Consider the following 13,398-nt stretch of genomic DNA (forward strand, 5'->3'; position numbering starts at 1 on the left):
TGTCCATGGAGCCATGGCTTCCAGGAGGTGAGGGTGTCAACAATGAGCTGAGCCACGGCAGCACCATCTGCAGTCACCAGAGACCAACAGAGTCACCACTCCTACAAGGCTGCTGTGTCCTCCTAAGGGAGCAAACTTCTAAAGATGTCTGTGCCTTAAAAGGTGCAGAAGGAGACATTGTCTTCCCGCTTTAACAAGGGCAGCTACGCACCTCACTCCCCAATTTCTCTCTGGCCATTTGTGTTTTTCAGCCAACACCTGTTACTCTTGTACCTTACAGGGAAAGTCCTAAGTACTTACTTATTCTGAGGTGAGCAGGGTCTTGTCAAATACTGGCACATTGGGAGAAGAAGAAAAGCAAAAGCTATCGTTGCAAGAACTAGAAAAAGAAAATAAGTTTTATTAATTTTTTTCTTTACCCATGACAGGAAAAAATGGTATAACTCATGGAAGATGGTTTTCCAATATATATTTTAACAAGTAGAAAAGTTACCTAAAAGATCTTCCCCTTATCTGTCTGCTTGTGCTGAAGCACTTACATCATAATTTCCGAACAACAATTAAAAATACTTTTATTCCTTTTAGTAAACTTGAAGCTAAATTACCTGCTGTACATATTGTGAACACCACTTGAACTGAGTCAAAGAAGAAGAACATGACCAGGAGAGAGACGGATGCTCCAATCGGAAGGAACAGAGCTTGGGTGGAATCAATGGTCTGGATACCTGGAGAGGAAAGCAGGGCACATTAACCCTTACTCCACAGCAGGCAACCTAGCCACGCACCCTGCTTTTACAAACTACTGCACAAACTGGGCATCACATGATAACCTGAGGTATCTGAGAGACTTTAGGATCCATTTATGTTGTTGTCATAGCCTGAGGATTTTTCAGACCTTAACTGGAGGTAACAGATCACAAAGAAATGCTCAACACATGGCCAGAATGGAATTCATTCTACCCAAGAGGGTTTAAGCACTGAAATGCATTTTTAAATTACAGTCTTTTATGTGTGTGGAGTTTTGCCTGATGCAGGTCAGAGTGCATGCAGTGCCACACAGAGTCGGAAGAGGGCACCAGATCTCTTAGACCTAGACTTACATACAGTTGTCAGCTGCCATGTGGGTGCTGAGAATCAAGCTTTACAAGAGCAGTCAGTGCTCTTGACTGCTGAGCTGTTTTCCCAGCTGCTTGGTGAACTGGAATTGACATCAGTTTGTAGACCTGCCATGTCTTCAGTCCTTATCCAGATTCCACATTCTACAGCTGCCATCCTTGTCCTTCAAGGAACACGCCTGTGCATTTTACAGCAACTCATGAAACAGGGTTCCTGACATTGTTGTGTAAGGTGTAGCTTCCAGGCTCTAAGGCTTACAGTGAGGGTGAGCTCCTTGCTGTCCTTGGTGTCTTCAGTACAGTGACCAAATTCCTAACAGCCACCTGCCTCTGCTGAGACTAAAGTCATTCACCCCACTGCCATTGTCTGGCTTTTGGGGGAGTGGTGGTGATGGTGGTGAAAAAATTTTTTTTAAAGATTTATTTATTTTATGTATGTGAGTGCACTGTAGCTATCTTCAGACACACCAGAAGAGGGCATCAGGTCCCATTACAGATGGTTGTGAGTCACCATGTGGTTGCTGGAAATTGAACTCAGAACCTCTGGAAGAACAGCCAGTGCTCTTAACCACTGAGCTCTCTCCAGTCCTTGGCTGTGAAATTTTAGGGCACAAAACAGGAGACTAAAAGAGAAAGTCCTAGGACAGAACAGGACACACAGCTTGGTGTTCTTTCTTAATTCTTGGCCTTCCACTGGAACCACCTGAAAAAATTTTCATTATGTGGAATTACAATTACTTACTTATTTTCTGTGTTTGTATGTGGGTGTGCCGTGGCAAACATGTGGAGGTCAGAGGACAACTTGTGGTGTTACTGCCTTCTCCCCTGTCTTGACTCAGATTCCCTGGCTTGGCAGCCTGCACCTTTACCTGTTGAGCCACCCTGCCATTTCTGAAGACATTTTCTTAAATATTACACTACTTAGTTAAATCTCTAGGGTTGGGGTCTAGCTAAAATTCTACAACAGAAAAGTTAATTCTGCACCAGGCGCCAAGACCTGTGAGCAGAGTATTTACAGAGTCAGAATCTGATGATGGCTGAATGAGCCCCCTCCCCCCATTATGTATGCCATGTACATAATCCTGCTGAGACTGAAAACTCCTATGAAAATTGTCACACAATCTATTATAATGGAATGTCTAAAGTAAAAATCTGTGTTAAGGCTACAAGTCAATGACCCAATTAAGGTGAAACCTAGGCATAAAGGGCTGAAAATGACAAGGTGACATTTAAAACTATTGTTAAGACTAGGGAGAGCTCTCAATGGTTAAGTGCACACACGCTGTTCTTGCAAAGGACCTGAGTTCAGTTCTCAGTACCCACACCAGGCAGTTCACAACCACCTGTGTACTGATAGCTCCAGGGGACCTGATGCCCTCTTGTGGCTTCCGTGAGCACCTACACTCTTGTACTCTTGTGCCCATTCCCTCCCATTTTCATATGCACATGATTTTTAAAATAAATCACACACACACACACACACACACACACACACACACACACACACACACCTGGTGATCTCAAAACTAGGCTTGGGGACTGGCAAGAGAGCTTATTGTTTGGCGAAGGCACCTGTGCCAAGCTTGATGCCCTGAACCTTCATGGTGGTAAAAAGGAGACGCCCACATCCACACACATGCACATTGAGCAACAAAAAAGTAGTATACATTTTTAAAAGACCAAACAAACAAAAACAGACACAGAGGCAAAGGCCTATGAAGATTATGGTTCAAGAACATTCTAAGCTATACACTGAGTTTGAGCTATGTAGTGAGCCAGTTTTAAAACAAAATAAAAATGAAAACAAAAGGCTCTTCTCCTAGAAATTTACATTTGTCTATCCCAAGAGTTTTTTTAGGGCTGTAGGTAAAATCAGTATTTTTTTCAAACCAAAACTGCTTCTTAGTGGTAAAGTAATTTACAAACAGGCACAGTTCAGAGAAGATGGTCTGCTCTGAGCAGCAGGCACAGAGGATCCCCATTGTGTGCATCTACAGGACAAAGCTTTATGAATTCACTTCCCTAAAGAGTTCTGAACTCTTCTATAGTTCAAAGAGCTAAGAAAAACTACAAATTTCACAAAAACAATAGTTTTTGAAAAGAAATGATACATACAAAATACGTAAAAATTTAAAAATCTTAAAAAAACCCCAAAAAACCCTTTCTAAATCTACAAACCTAACCCATGTCTACATTCTTTTCTCTCTTGTAAAACAAAGCATGCTATAGTCTACAGATAAAGTCAGCTTGCCTGTGGGTGTGGTTATAATCTTGTTTTTTGCCTGATCACTTAATTCCCAGAAGTAACCACTCTGAGCCTAATTATTTATTAATAAATGCTTAGGCCATACATAAGCTTCAGCTTGTTTTCCAACGGACTCTTAATCTATTACCCTTTATCCTAACCTGGGCTCAGCTACATGGCTGGTTTCCTCTCCTTGCCTCCCCAGCCTTCAGGGAGAATCTCACGTGTTCCTGACTATTTCCCAGAATCCTCTCTATCCCCGATGGATGTCCCACCTCCTATGTTCTGACTAGCTCATTGGCTACCAGCTCTTTTACTAGCCAGTGATATGTAAAGGAGACTCTCTCCACATATCCTATCTGTGACCCCAGTGAGTTGAGGCAAGTGTGTCAGATAAAGATCAGACTTGACTATAGTGACTTTGAGGTCATCCTGTCTCCCCCAAACCAAAATATGAACACAAAAATTAAGGTGCCTGTAGAACAAAGATCACATTAGCAAGCCTGTAAGATTATAATAAACTTATCTTAGCATGGTAACTAAAACGCAAACGAACACAAAGGACAGTGAAGATATTAGAGTACAGTGATTTTGTATCTTCTGAAATCAGTGATTTTAAACCAAGAGAAGATGTCACTGGGCAAGTGAAGCTCTTTTAGTTGCTGCCACTGTACTTCTGGGCACCAGAGACAACGGTTCTACAAGGGAGGAGCTAGCCATACGCCAATGATTCAAAAGTAAAGTCAAACAAAACAAGACACAGAAGCATGACAACCACAATCACAAAGGCTCATACAGCTGCAGTCAACCTAGGAAGAAGGCATAACTGTGGAATTTAAACTTTTTAATTATTTTGCTTGCTTTGGAACTCAGCCTTATGTAGCCCAGGCTGGCCTCCAACTCACGGGCATGACCTAAGTCCTTACCCCCTTGCCTCTCCCTCTCAATTGAACCGCCCAGCCAGCCCACACCTTCATCAGTGAAGGCAGCCAGAGGCATTTTGCACCAATGGCGTAAGTGTAAACTGACGTGTGTGACCTACTGAATTTGTGACTTTTGATTAAATATTTGCCAAACTATCACAGACTAAAACAGGAGGGATTATGAGAAATTTCTAGTTTTTATGGCCTTTGCAGTCTAGATGGGGCAATTAAAGATGTGCCTATCCACCAATTACCACAGTTCAAACTCGAGCTGGCCATGTTAAAGATCCCAATGCTTCAATCCTAAGGGATAATCGCTGCTGGGCCTCTATGAAATGGCAAAGCCTTCCTTGGAGTTCATGCCCAGATGATGTTCTCCTTGAAGGAATATTTAGGGTGTGAGGATTGCTCTCCAACTGACACATACTGACATTAGCTAAACCTGCCTTCCTGCTCCGGCTGTGTACCAAAAACTCCACCTCCTTGTCCATCTGTATACAACAATCGTGCCTCTCTGTTCAACTGAATATAATAACCTGGACAAGCTTTAGGGGTGTCTCTACAGTTTCTCCCCCAGAGACCTCAGTCTACCCTATCCAGATTTTCTTTCCATGTGTGTCTGTCTTTCTTTGTTCACTTACTGGCCACCAGGCCTGTTCCTGGAGGCCTTGTAAAGATTAAAGTAAGTCAATGGAATTTATGTGGCCTTTTTTCTTTTTCTAATTAAAGGAAGAACTGGGTTAGACATGGTGGAACACACCTTTAGTCCTAGCATTGAGAAGAACTAAGGCAGATGACTTTCAATGAGTTTAGGCCAGACTGGTCTACACAGTGAGATGAAGGAAGGAAGGAAGGAAGGGAGGGACGGAGGGAGGGAGGGAGATATCTGCCTGCCTCTTGGGTAGACAAAGAAATGAGAAGTACACTGGGGCAGTCAGAGATGATCTGGATGAAAATCCCTGCTTCTTACAACTTTCTTTCCAACCATTTTCTGTATGTATGGATTTTGACTTTTCTTTACAGACAAAGTCTGTGTAAGTGCAGGCTGGCTTTGAGCTGGAGGCTTTACTCTGTACTTTAAGGTACTCTTTTCCATGCCTGGTTTTGGAACTTTACATATATTAAGTAATGTATGTCTAGTTTCTTTCACTCAACACTATTTTATAAGAACTATTTTATTCTACAATTTCATTGTATGAAAAAAATCTTTCTATTCTATGACTGACATTTAGGTGTGTTTTTTTTTCCCCCTAAAATTTTGGCTATTACAAATAATTCTTCTTTGTACTTCTTTGATATTTCAGTATGTGTGTGTGTGTGGTTTCTGCCTGCATTTATGATGGTCCAGCATTCATGTAGTACTCTCAAAGGCCAGTAGAGGGCATCAGATCGTCTACAATTAGATCTACAGATGGCTACTGGCCATCATGTGGAAGCTCAGAACCGAACTTGGGCCCTCTGATAAAACAGCCAGTTCCCTTAACCACTGAGCTATCTCTCCAGCCCGACTGTATTATTATTACTATTTTGAGACAGAATATCACTTTGTAGCTGAGGCTAGCCAGGAAGCTGCTCTATAGCTCAGGGTGGCCTCAAAGTTGTAATTTTCCTTCTTTAGTTTTGCACATACTGAGGTGACAGCAATCCTTGTGTCATGGGGTGACATTTCCTCCCAAACTTCATCCAGTCTCAATCATGGCAGCAGTGGCAGCTCTTGGGCTCTTCAGTGAGAATTTATGCCTGGATACTAAGAGCCATCATGAGTTTGGCAGACAATAAAGGAAAAGCAAAGGTGCCTCCTCCTGTGTGAGGGCAGTAATAAGCTCAGTGGTCATGGAGCCCAGAGTTCCCAGGAGAGCACTAGGGGAAAGGGCAGCAGGTCGTGTGCTCCACAGCCGGGCAGATCTGCTTTGCTGTTTCTCCCAGAACTGTTTTATTGCTTTTATCTGCCCTGTCTCGCCCTTTAACCCTAATGCTGGCATGTTCTCATCTACAGCCTTCCAGCGATGTGCGCCAGTAAGCATGCAGCCTAGAGCCACACTGTTGGGTCCAAGAGTGGTGGAGCTTAGTAGATAATGCTGAACTGTATTCATGTCTGTGAATACACACTGCCCCAGGAAATACAAGAGCATGTGTCTTTATCACACTAGGTGTGGCCATCCTGGTGGCTACACAGTGCTGTTTCAGACAGTTTCTTTCCTGATTTCTAACAAGCCAAGTGCTGTACTCTCCAGGAGGCTCTGCACCCTTTGGCTATCCGGCAGAGCACACCCATCTTCTGAAGGAAGAGCAGTTTTCACTGTAAGCTTTGATGGCTGCTGTGAGTCACATGGCCTTCCCCACTCCTTCACTTCCATGTCTGTTTGCTTCCCACAAACTTCTCCACTCTTGGGTATTTTGGAAGAAGGCAACTGTGATCTTCCACAAACCATCATTTGGTCACTTTATTCTTTAACTGGTCCAAAATCAATCCTCTTGCCAGCATCTTGGCACTAACTTAGCACCAGCCTTTCCCTCGGCTCTGTGTGTTGAGGACCCCGGTTTCTTAAGTGCCCACTCAGTTGCTTGTGCTTTCCATTCAGCTTTCTGGACGCCAATTCTATCATTTTTCAAAGTGTGCCCTGGCTGGGTAGTGGTGGTGGGTATGCCTTTAGTCCCAGCACTCCAGAGGCAGAGACAGACAGATCTCTGAATTCAAGACCACCCTGACCTACAGAGTGACTTTTAAGACAGCCAGGCTACACAGGGAAACCCTGTTTCAAAAAGCAAAAACAAAAACCAAAGACCATGTGGTCCATTCCCCACACGATCCTTCAACCTGAAGGATGGGGTGCTCTATAGGTGAGTGCTGACTCTCGGAGCATTTTCCTTTCTTAGCATTTTCCAGTCTGCATCAAAGAGAATGGCACTGTATGACAGTAACCTGTCAATCCTCCTGGTATCTGGGTCTAGGTGCATTATGGGAAGGGTGCATAGTCTGGCACAGGAGGCAGACTTTAGAAAATGACTAAGAGACATATGACCCTCATGTGACCTGATAAATAACAAGAAATAAAACTGATAGTAGCAGGTACTTCCTTCCGTGAGATTTTAGTCAGACAATACACATTTCTCTGATTTTGTGATGCAGTGTGCCACAGACTATAATCTGTCTTATATCATTTGAAAATATGTTGCACAATACAGGACTTTAGAAATAAAGTTACAAGTGTTTGACTTGACTTGCAGTACTAACAGAAGATAAATTATGTAATACATCAATCTGAAAATCAGAGTTCACACTGGGTTTAATGTGGTTCCTAGTAAATTACTGGTACAGACTTTATTTTACACAAAGATTTTAGCATTTGTGGAAAGAGATTTTTTAAAGGCAGTCTCTTTATGTAGTGCTGACTGTCCTGAAACTCCCTCTGTAGACCAGATTGGCCTCAAACTCAGAGACCTGTCTGCTTCGAGTCTTTCTATTTAAGTGAGTCCTACATCACCGTCTTTGTCAAGTGAAATCTGGTTGTGAAGTATGTAGGAACCAAGCACAGGAGACTATTCTGTCATCTCTTTCCAACTTACTGCAAATCGGAGGGGGGCTTCTTCCCTGCCCCCAGCAGTGGGATTACAGGCACCTGCCACTATGCCTACGTCAATATATGGGTGCTGAGGCTCTGAGCTCAGGATCCATGCTTGCAGGACAAGCACTTTTCTGACTAGGCCAACTTTCTGGCCCCAAGTACTTCATTATCAAATATGAAATAATATTCCCTGTGTGGACAAATGACAATGTTTACAAACTCATCTCTACTTAAAAAAGAATTTGTTCTTGTAGAATTTTTCAAATCAGGAGACATTCCTAATACCCGTCTTGCCAAGCACTGGAATGTGCTCTTCCAGATACTAAATTAAACTGTCTTCCGTGCAGAATCAGCAACCTCACAGGACCACTACCAAGTCACAAGTGGTGGACACGGCCTGTACTTCACAGGTAAGGAGTGACCTCAGGAGCAAGCATCAGGCTCAAGCTTCTGGTACGTTAGCAACCAGTGACTTTAGGTTTAGAATATAAAAATGTAGCAGGGAGTAGCATATGGATTGAAACGTACTGCTGTATCTAATATAGGCCATTGAGCGAGTGACTGAAGGTACAGAGAGGTCAGCTGAGGTGAGCACATGGGGGAGGTTGTGACTATCAAGAAGCACACAGGAGGAAATGGTTGGTGTAACACGCCTTACTGTTATTTGTGCTGTTGCCGTTGAAAGAGCCAGAAGAACTGTTGCTGTCCTTCTCCTTATCTTGGTTTTCAAAGTCCATATTAAGAGACCTGTGGGAAAGAAAACAGGTAAGTTTCAGTTCTGCTTATGAGAGAAAGCAGCGATGCCAGTCCTGAGACAGGCAGGGAGAGGACAGCCTCTTCCCAGAGGTGAACGTTTACAGCCGTCAGTGTCAGCTCAAGAGCTTTCCAACTATAATAAAGCACTCCAGGGCAGCTCAACTTGCCACAGTCTCTTAATTACTTTCTTATGATTAAAAATCTGTAAAGAGAAATGTTGGGTAAAGAGCCAGCACTTTTGAAACTTTTATACCCTCTAGAGAGAGTAGTGGAGGTTCCTCTTTAAAAAAAAAAAAAAAAAAAAAAAAAAACAGCAAAAAGCAGGGGAACACTCATGCTTCAAACAACACTCTTACAAACAAAAAAGGCCACTCATGAGATGGAAGAAAATACCTGCAAAGCATGTGACTGGTAAGAGAGAACTTGTACAGAACAGCAAAAATCAAGTCAGGTAACAGTCCAGGGTTGGGATAGAAAAGGCGAAGAGCCTCATGCACTGAGGAGCTGACACTAATTGGGTCAGTCCAGGAAACAGTCAACTACACATCTGTTTTTCCACTTGAGCCTCCAGAACTCTGAGAAGGTAAATTTCGGTTGTCTAAGCTGACTAGGGTACAACGTATCTTGCTATGGAGTGTGTTGTATATATATAGTCCAACTTGTTTCATGTCTTCCAATATGTCCAATATTAGCAAATATCTTAATATAGGTTAAGTAAAGAACTGTTTTGCTGTTGAGGCATTTCACAAATGGCAGATTAAACTGATAAAGAATACTGTTTAAGTGGGACTTGTTGGGAGTACTCAGGCCAGACTGCTGGGCAACCATGAGTTTGGGTCCCTAGAGACCATGTCAAAGCTGGGCATGATGGCACACATCTGTACTTCCACACTGGGACAAGGAGTATGTGTCAGAGAATCTAGGTCAGCAGATCTAGCTCAACTGATGATCAAGGTTCAGTGGAGACAGACTGAGGAAGACAGAGTCTTCTGGCCTATTCATGCAGGTGCACATATAACCTAAGCCCACAAGGACATTAGTCACATCCACCGTACGAACACTCATTTTCTTCCTGCTTGCTTTGCTCCATTATGGAATTAAAGACACTGTTATCTTAAGTTGTATTTGTGGGCTCTGTTTTTCTCTGTGTACCAGTTTTTGTTTCATGAAATTTGAATATCTTTTATTATATGACAAGCATTTAGGAGGCCCAGAGAGATGACTTAGGTAAGTTTCTTGTTACCTGAATTTAATTCCTAGATTCTATGTGGTGAAAGAAGAGAACCAGTTCCTGCAACTTGTGTACACACACACACACACGCACACACACACACACACACACGCACGCACACACACACACACACACACACACACACACACACACACACGATGTAAAGAAAGAGAAAGGGATTCCTGTAGAAAAGTAAACACATACACACACACCCATGAGTAAGAGAAGAAAGAGACCAATGATGATGATGATAAATCTAGATTATTCAGTTGTCTAACACTAACACTAACTGCTCTGCTTGCAACATTTGGGTCATACATTTACGTTTAGATGTTCCAGAGGAAGATCCTTGGCAGGAACTGCCTTATCTGCCTTCTGGTAGTTGGTCCCAGAGGACGAGCTGTCACTTCTCACTTCCAGTTAGGTCTCTTAAACAACACGAACACCTACAGACTGAAAAACCTGCATTCAAGGTTAAAGCTACCGTCTCTGCCATGACAGGAGTGGTGGTTTTCAGTGTGTGCTCCGCTCCTCTGTCTTTCAGTGTTCCCTATTAGTTGTGACAGAACTCATCTCTGATGGCACAGGGGGTCTAGACTGGGTCTTCCCGTGGGTGTGCACTGGGAGAACATGCATTCATGTGCGTTTTCAGACCCACTATGAACATAGCAACAGTAAGTACATCTGTGTGTCCATGCTGCCATCTGACCCTGGGCTGGGACGCTGTCAGCTGTCTTTTGGTCTCACTTGAGGCATGGATGTTACACACAGCTTCTCTCAGAAGGTGGAGTTAAAGAACCTGGGTGGGTGCTGAGGTGACTGCTGTCCAGTGTTTAACTCTTCCAAATCATTATTAGCTGAGAGCTATTGAAAAGTCTACTTTTAGCCAGGTGTGGTGGCAAATGCCTTTAATCTCAGAACTCAAAAGACAGAGACAGTGGATCTCTTAGTTCAAGATCAAGTTCCGAGACAACCAGGGCTATGCAGAGAAACCATCTGGAAGAACCTCCTGCCTTCTCCCCCAAAAGACAAAGAGATGGATCAGCAGTTAAAGCTTTTGCAGAGTTCAGTTTCTAGTGTCTGCAACGACCTACAACTCCAGGGGATCTGACGTGTTTTTCTAGACTCTGCTGGACACAGACACACACACTTTTTTAAAGAATATTTTTGACCAAGCAAAGCAAGTAAATTTCATCTTGCTGCAGCTGAGGTGCTTTGGAGACGGTCACCTTCCCATGGCCCCCCAAGACAGGAGGTTCCTCTGTAGACCAGGCTGGCCTTGAACTCACAGAGATCTGCCCGTTTCTGCCTCCTGATGCTGGAAGGCCTTATGTAACTACTCTGAACTTCTATTTGCCCGAGTCTTACTGAATATCAAGCCTTGTTTGATTACTGGGGTTACCATTGCACAACACAAGAAATCTACATGAGTGGAGGGCTGTGTTCGTTTGTTCACGGTGGGACGTGTTCTATCTTCCAGCTTTACAGAGTTCAATCACTGGGCCTGGGCTGGGATCCAGCCACAACCTAGTACACTTGCACAGCTCACAGCAGACTCCAGCTGTTTAAATGCTGTCTTTGTGGGAAGACTTCTGTCTTAGGGCACCAGGACAACTGTGAACTGTGGGCTTTTATCCTAACTTACTTGGTAAGTTATTAACTCTACAGACAGCCCAGTGCTTGGGTAGCCCTTGAACAGTCTGTTCTGTGTGCACAAATGACCACCCTCATCATCCCTGTCTCACCACCATAATCTTGTCACTGCTCTACAACAACATAAGATGCAAAACTATACACCAAAATGTTATTGCTACACATTTCATTCAAACTGCACCTCGGCTATTTGCTTAACAAAGAGCACATCTGAGTTATTCCAATCAATGCTTAAATGAGCAACAGGGCCATGAGAGCTCAGCTGGCAGGAGCTCACTGTGAAAGCCTCACGAGCTTGACCACATGAGGGAGAGTCAACTCCACACACACAAAACCGCTCACATACAAACAAGAAGAAAGTAAAAATGATCAACAGAAGGAACTGGATATGGTGGAAGCACATGTCCAAAATCCCAGCAGCTGGGAGGCTGAGGCAAGAGAATTGTAAGATGGCAGGGTTATATGAGATCCTGTCCTTAAAAAAAAAAAAAAAAAAAAAAAAAACACCAATGTTTTGATTTCTACTCAATACCATCTACGATAGAAGTGGCAGTAGGTCAAGCTTTAGAGGGTGAATGAATATCCAGTCAGAGATGCACACAGTCAGCATTCAAGACAAAAACAGAGGAAATGGCAAGTTTGAGGAAATCCTGTCCTTGACCAACAGACCCATCATCACTGCACCTAAGAGGGTTGTCTTCTGATTAATGGCTGGAAACATTCTAAGCCAATACTGACAGTAGAGAACTGTTTGTTCGGGGAGGGGAGGTCAATGTGAGACAGGGTTGGTCTCACTATGTTCTTCAACTTCTGATCCTCCTGCCTCCATCTCCTCGTGCTCAGTTTACAACAGTTAACCTTACCTGCACTCACACTGGTCAGACACTGCTGGCATGGGCACAATCAAGATGACTTTCTTTGCTTTCTTCTGGTGGCAATGGAATACGAGCTTTCAGACATGCTATGCAAATGCTCTGCCACCAAAGCACAACTCTCCAGCCCAAGATTTCTTTGAATTTTCAGAGTCACCCCACAGGCCAGAGGACTGCAAGTCTCTATTAGTTCATGATTTTGTCCCACCGTTCTTCAAAATCCCCTCTTTGTGTGTGGTGCTTTGGACTGTAATGGCACTCTCTACCTATGCTGGACTCAACTGTGTATTCACAAGATTCCTATCTGCAGTTTTAACCACAAGACCTGAACAAATAAATGCATTTGCAGACAGTTTTAAAAGAGGTATTATAGGTAAAATAGTTCTTTTTTGTACTGCTCTTGGGGTCTTACTGCGAAGCCTTCAGTCTGGTCTAGAAAGCTGGTGTTGAACTCACAGATACACCTGCCTCTGCCCCGAAAGTGCTAGGACTGAAGGTGTGAACCACCACACCTGGCTTAAAAAGGTATTGAAGGAGATAAATAAGCAAATGTGGGCAAGGGAAAGAAGAGACAGATGGACATTCCAGACATCTGTGCAGTCAGGAGAGAAGGGCAAGTAAAGGCGACATCTACATCTATATGTCCAAACCCCCAAGCCAAGGAGGGGAGTAAATAAAGCCCATCCTGCTGACTTCTTACATCCTGGACTTTCACCCTCTAGAAATAAAGTAAAGCTCTCTGTCACTGAAGCAGTCAGTCCTTGTCAGGCAGCTCAGGGTTTTGGAGTCACCGTCTCATGGTAGCAGCCTGGCCTTTACCTACCTCCTAACTGAGAGGTGATCACAATACAAAACACACAAAATGATGATGATACAAAGCAAGAGACCCTAGAACCTTTGTGCTCTATGAATAAATATTTAGTATGTATTTGTGTGTGTGTGTGTGTGTGTGTGTGTGTGTGTTCGTGTGCGTGGTGTGCTGCATGGAGAAACATACATCCATGTGAGCATTTGTGGTCAGGTAACCCTGGGGCTAC

At 43.5% G+C, this 13,398-nt stretch overlaps 1 protein-coding gene across 1 annotated transcript in view; it reads right to left on the reverse strand.

The window, feature by feature from the left end:
* The window catches only part of SPPL3 (signal peptide peptidase like 3), a 76,631-nt gene that overhangs the window by 12,518 nt on the left and 50,715 nt on the right, over positions 1-13,398 (reverse strand). The window contains exons 3-5 of the mRNA XM_080941261.1: positions 8,508-8,596; positions 606-725; positions 301-379 (exon numbers count right to left, since the gene is read on the reverse strand). Of these exons, the coding sequence (XP_080797387.1) occupies positions 301-379; positions 606-725; positions 8,508-8,596 (288 nt within the window). The remainder of the gene's footprint in view (positions 1-300; positions 380-605; positions 726-8,507; positions 8,597-13,398) is intronic.

This window comes from Micromys minutus (genome assembly GCF_963924665.1).
Source record: "Micromys minutus genome assembly, chromosome: 29".
In the NCBI taxonomy this organism is placed as follows: domain Eukaryota; kingdom Metazoa; phylum Chordata; class Mammalia; order Rodentia; family Muridae; genus Micromys; species Micromys minutus.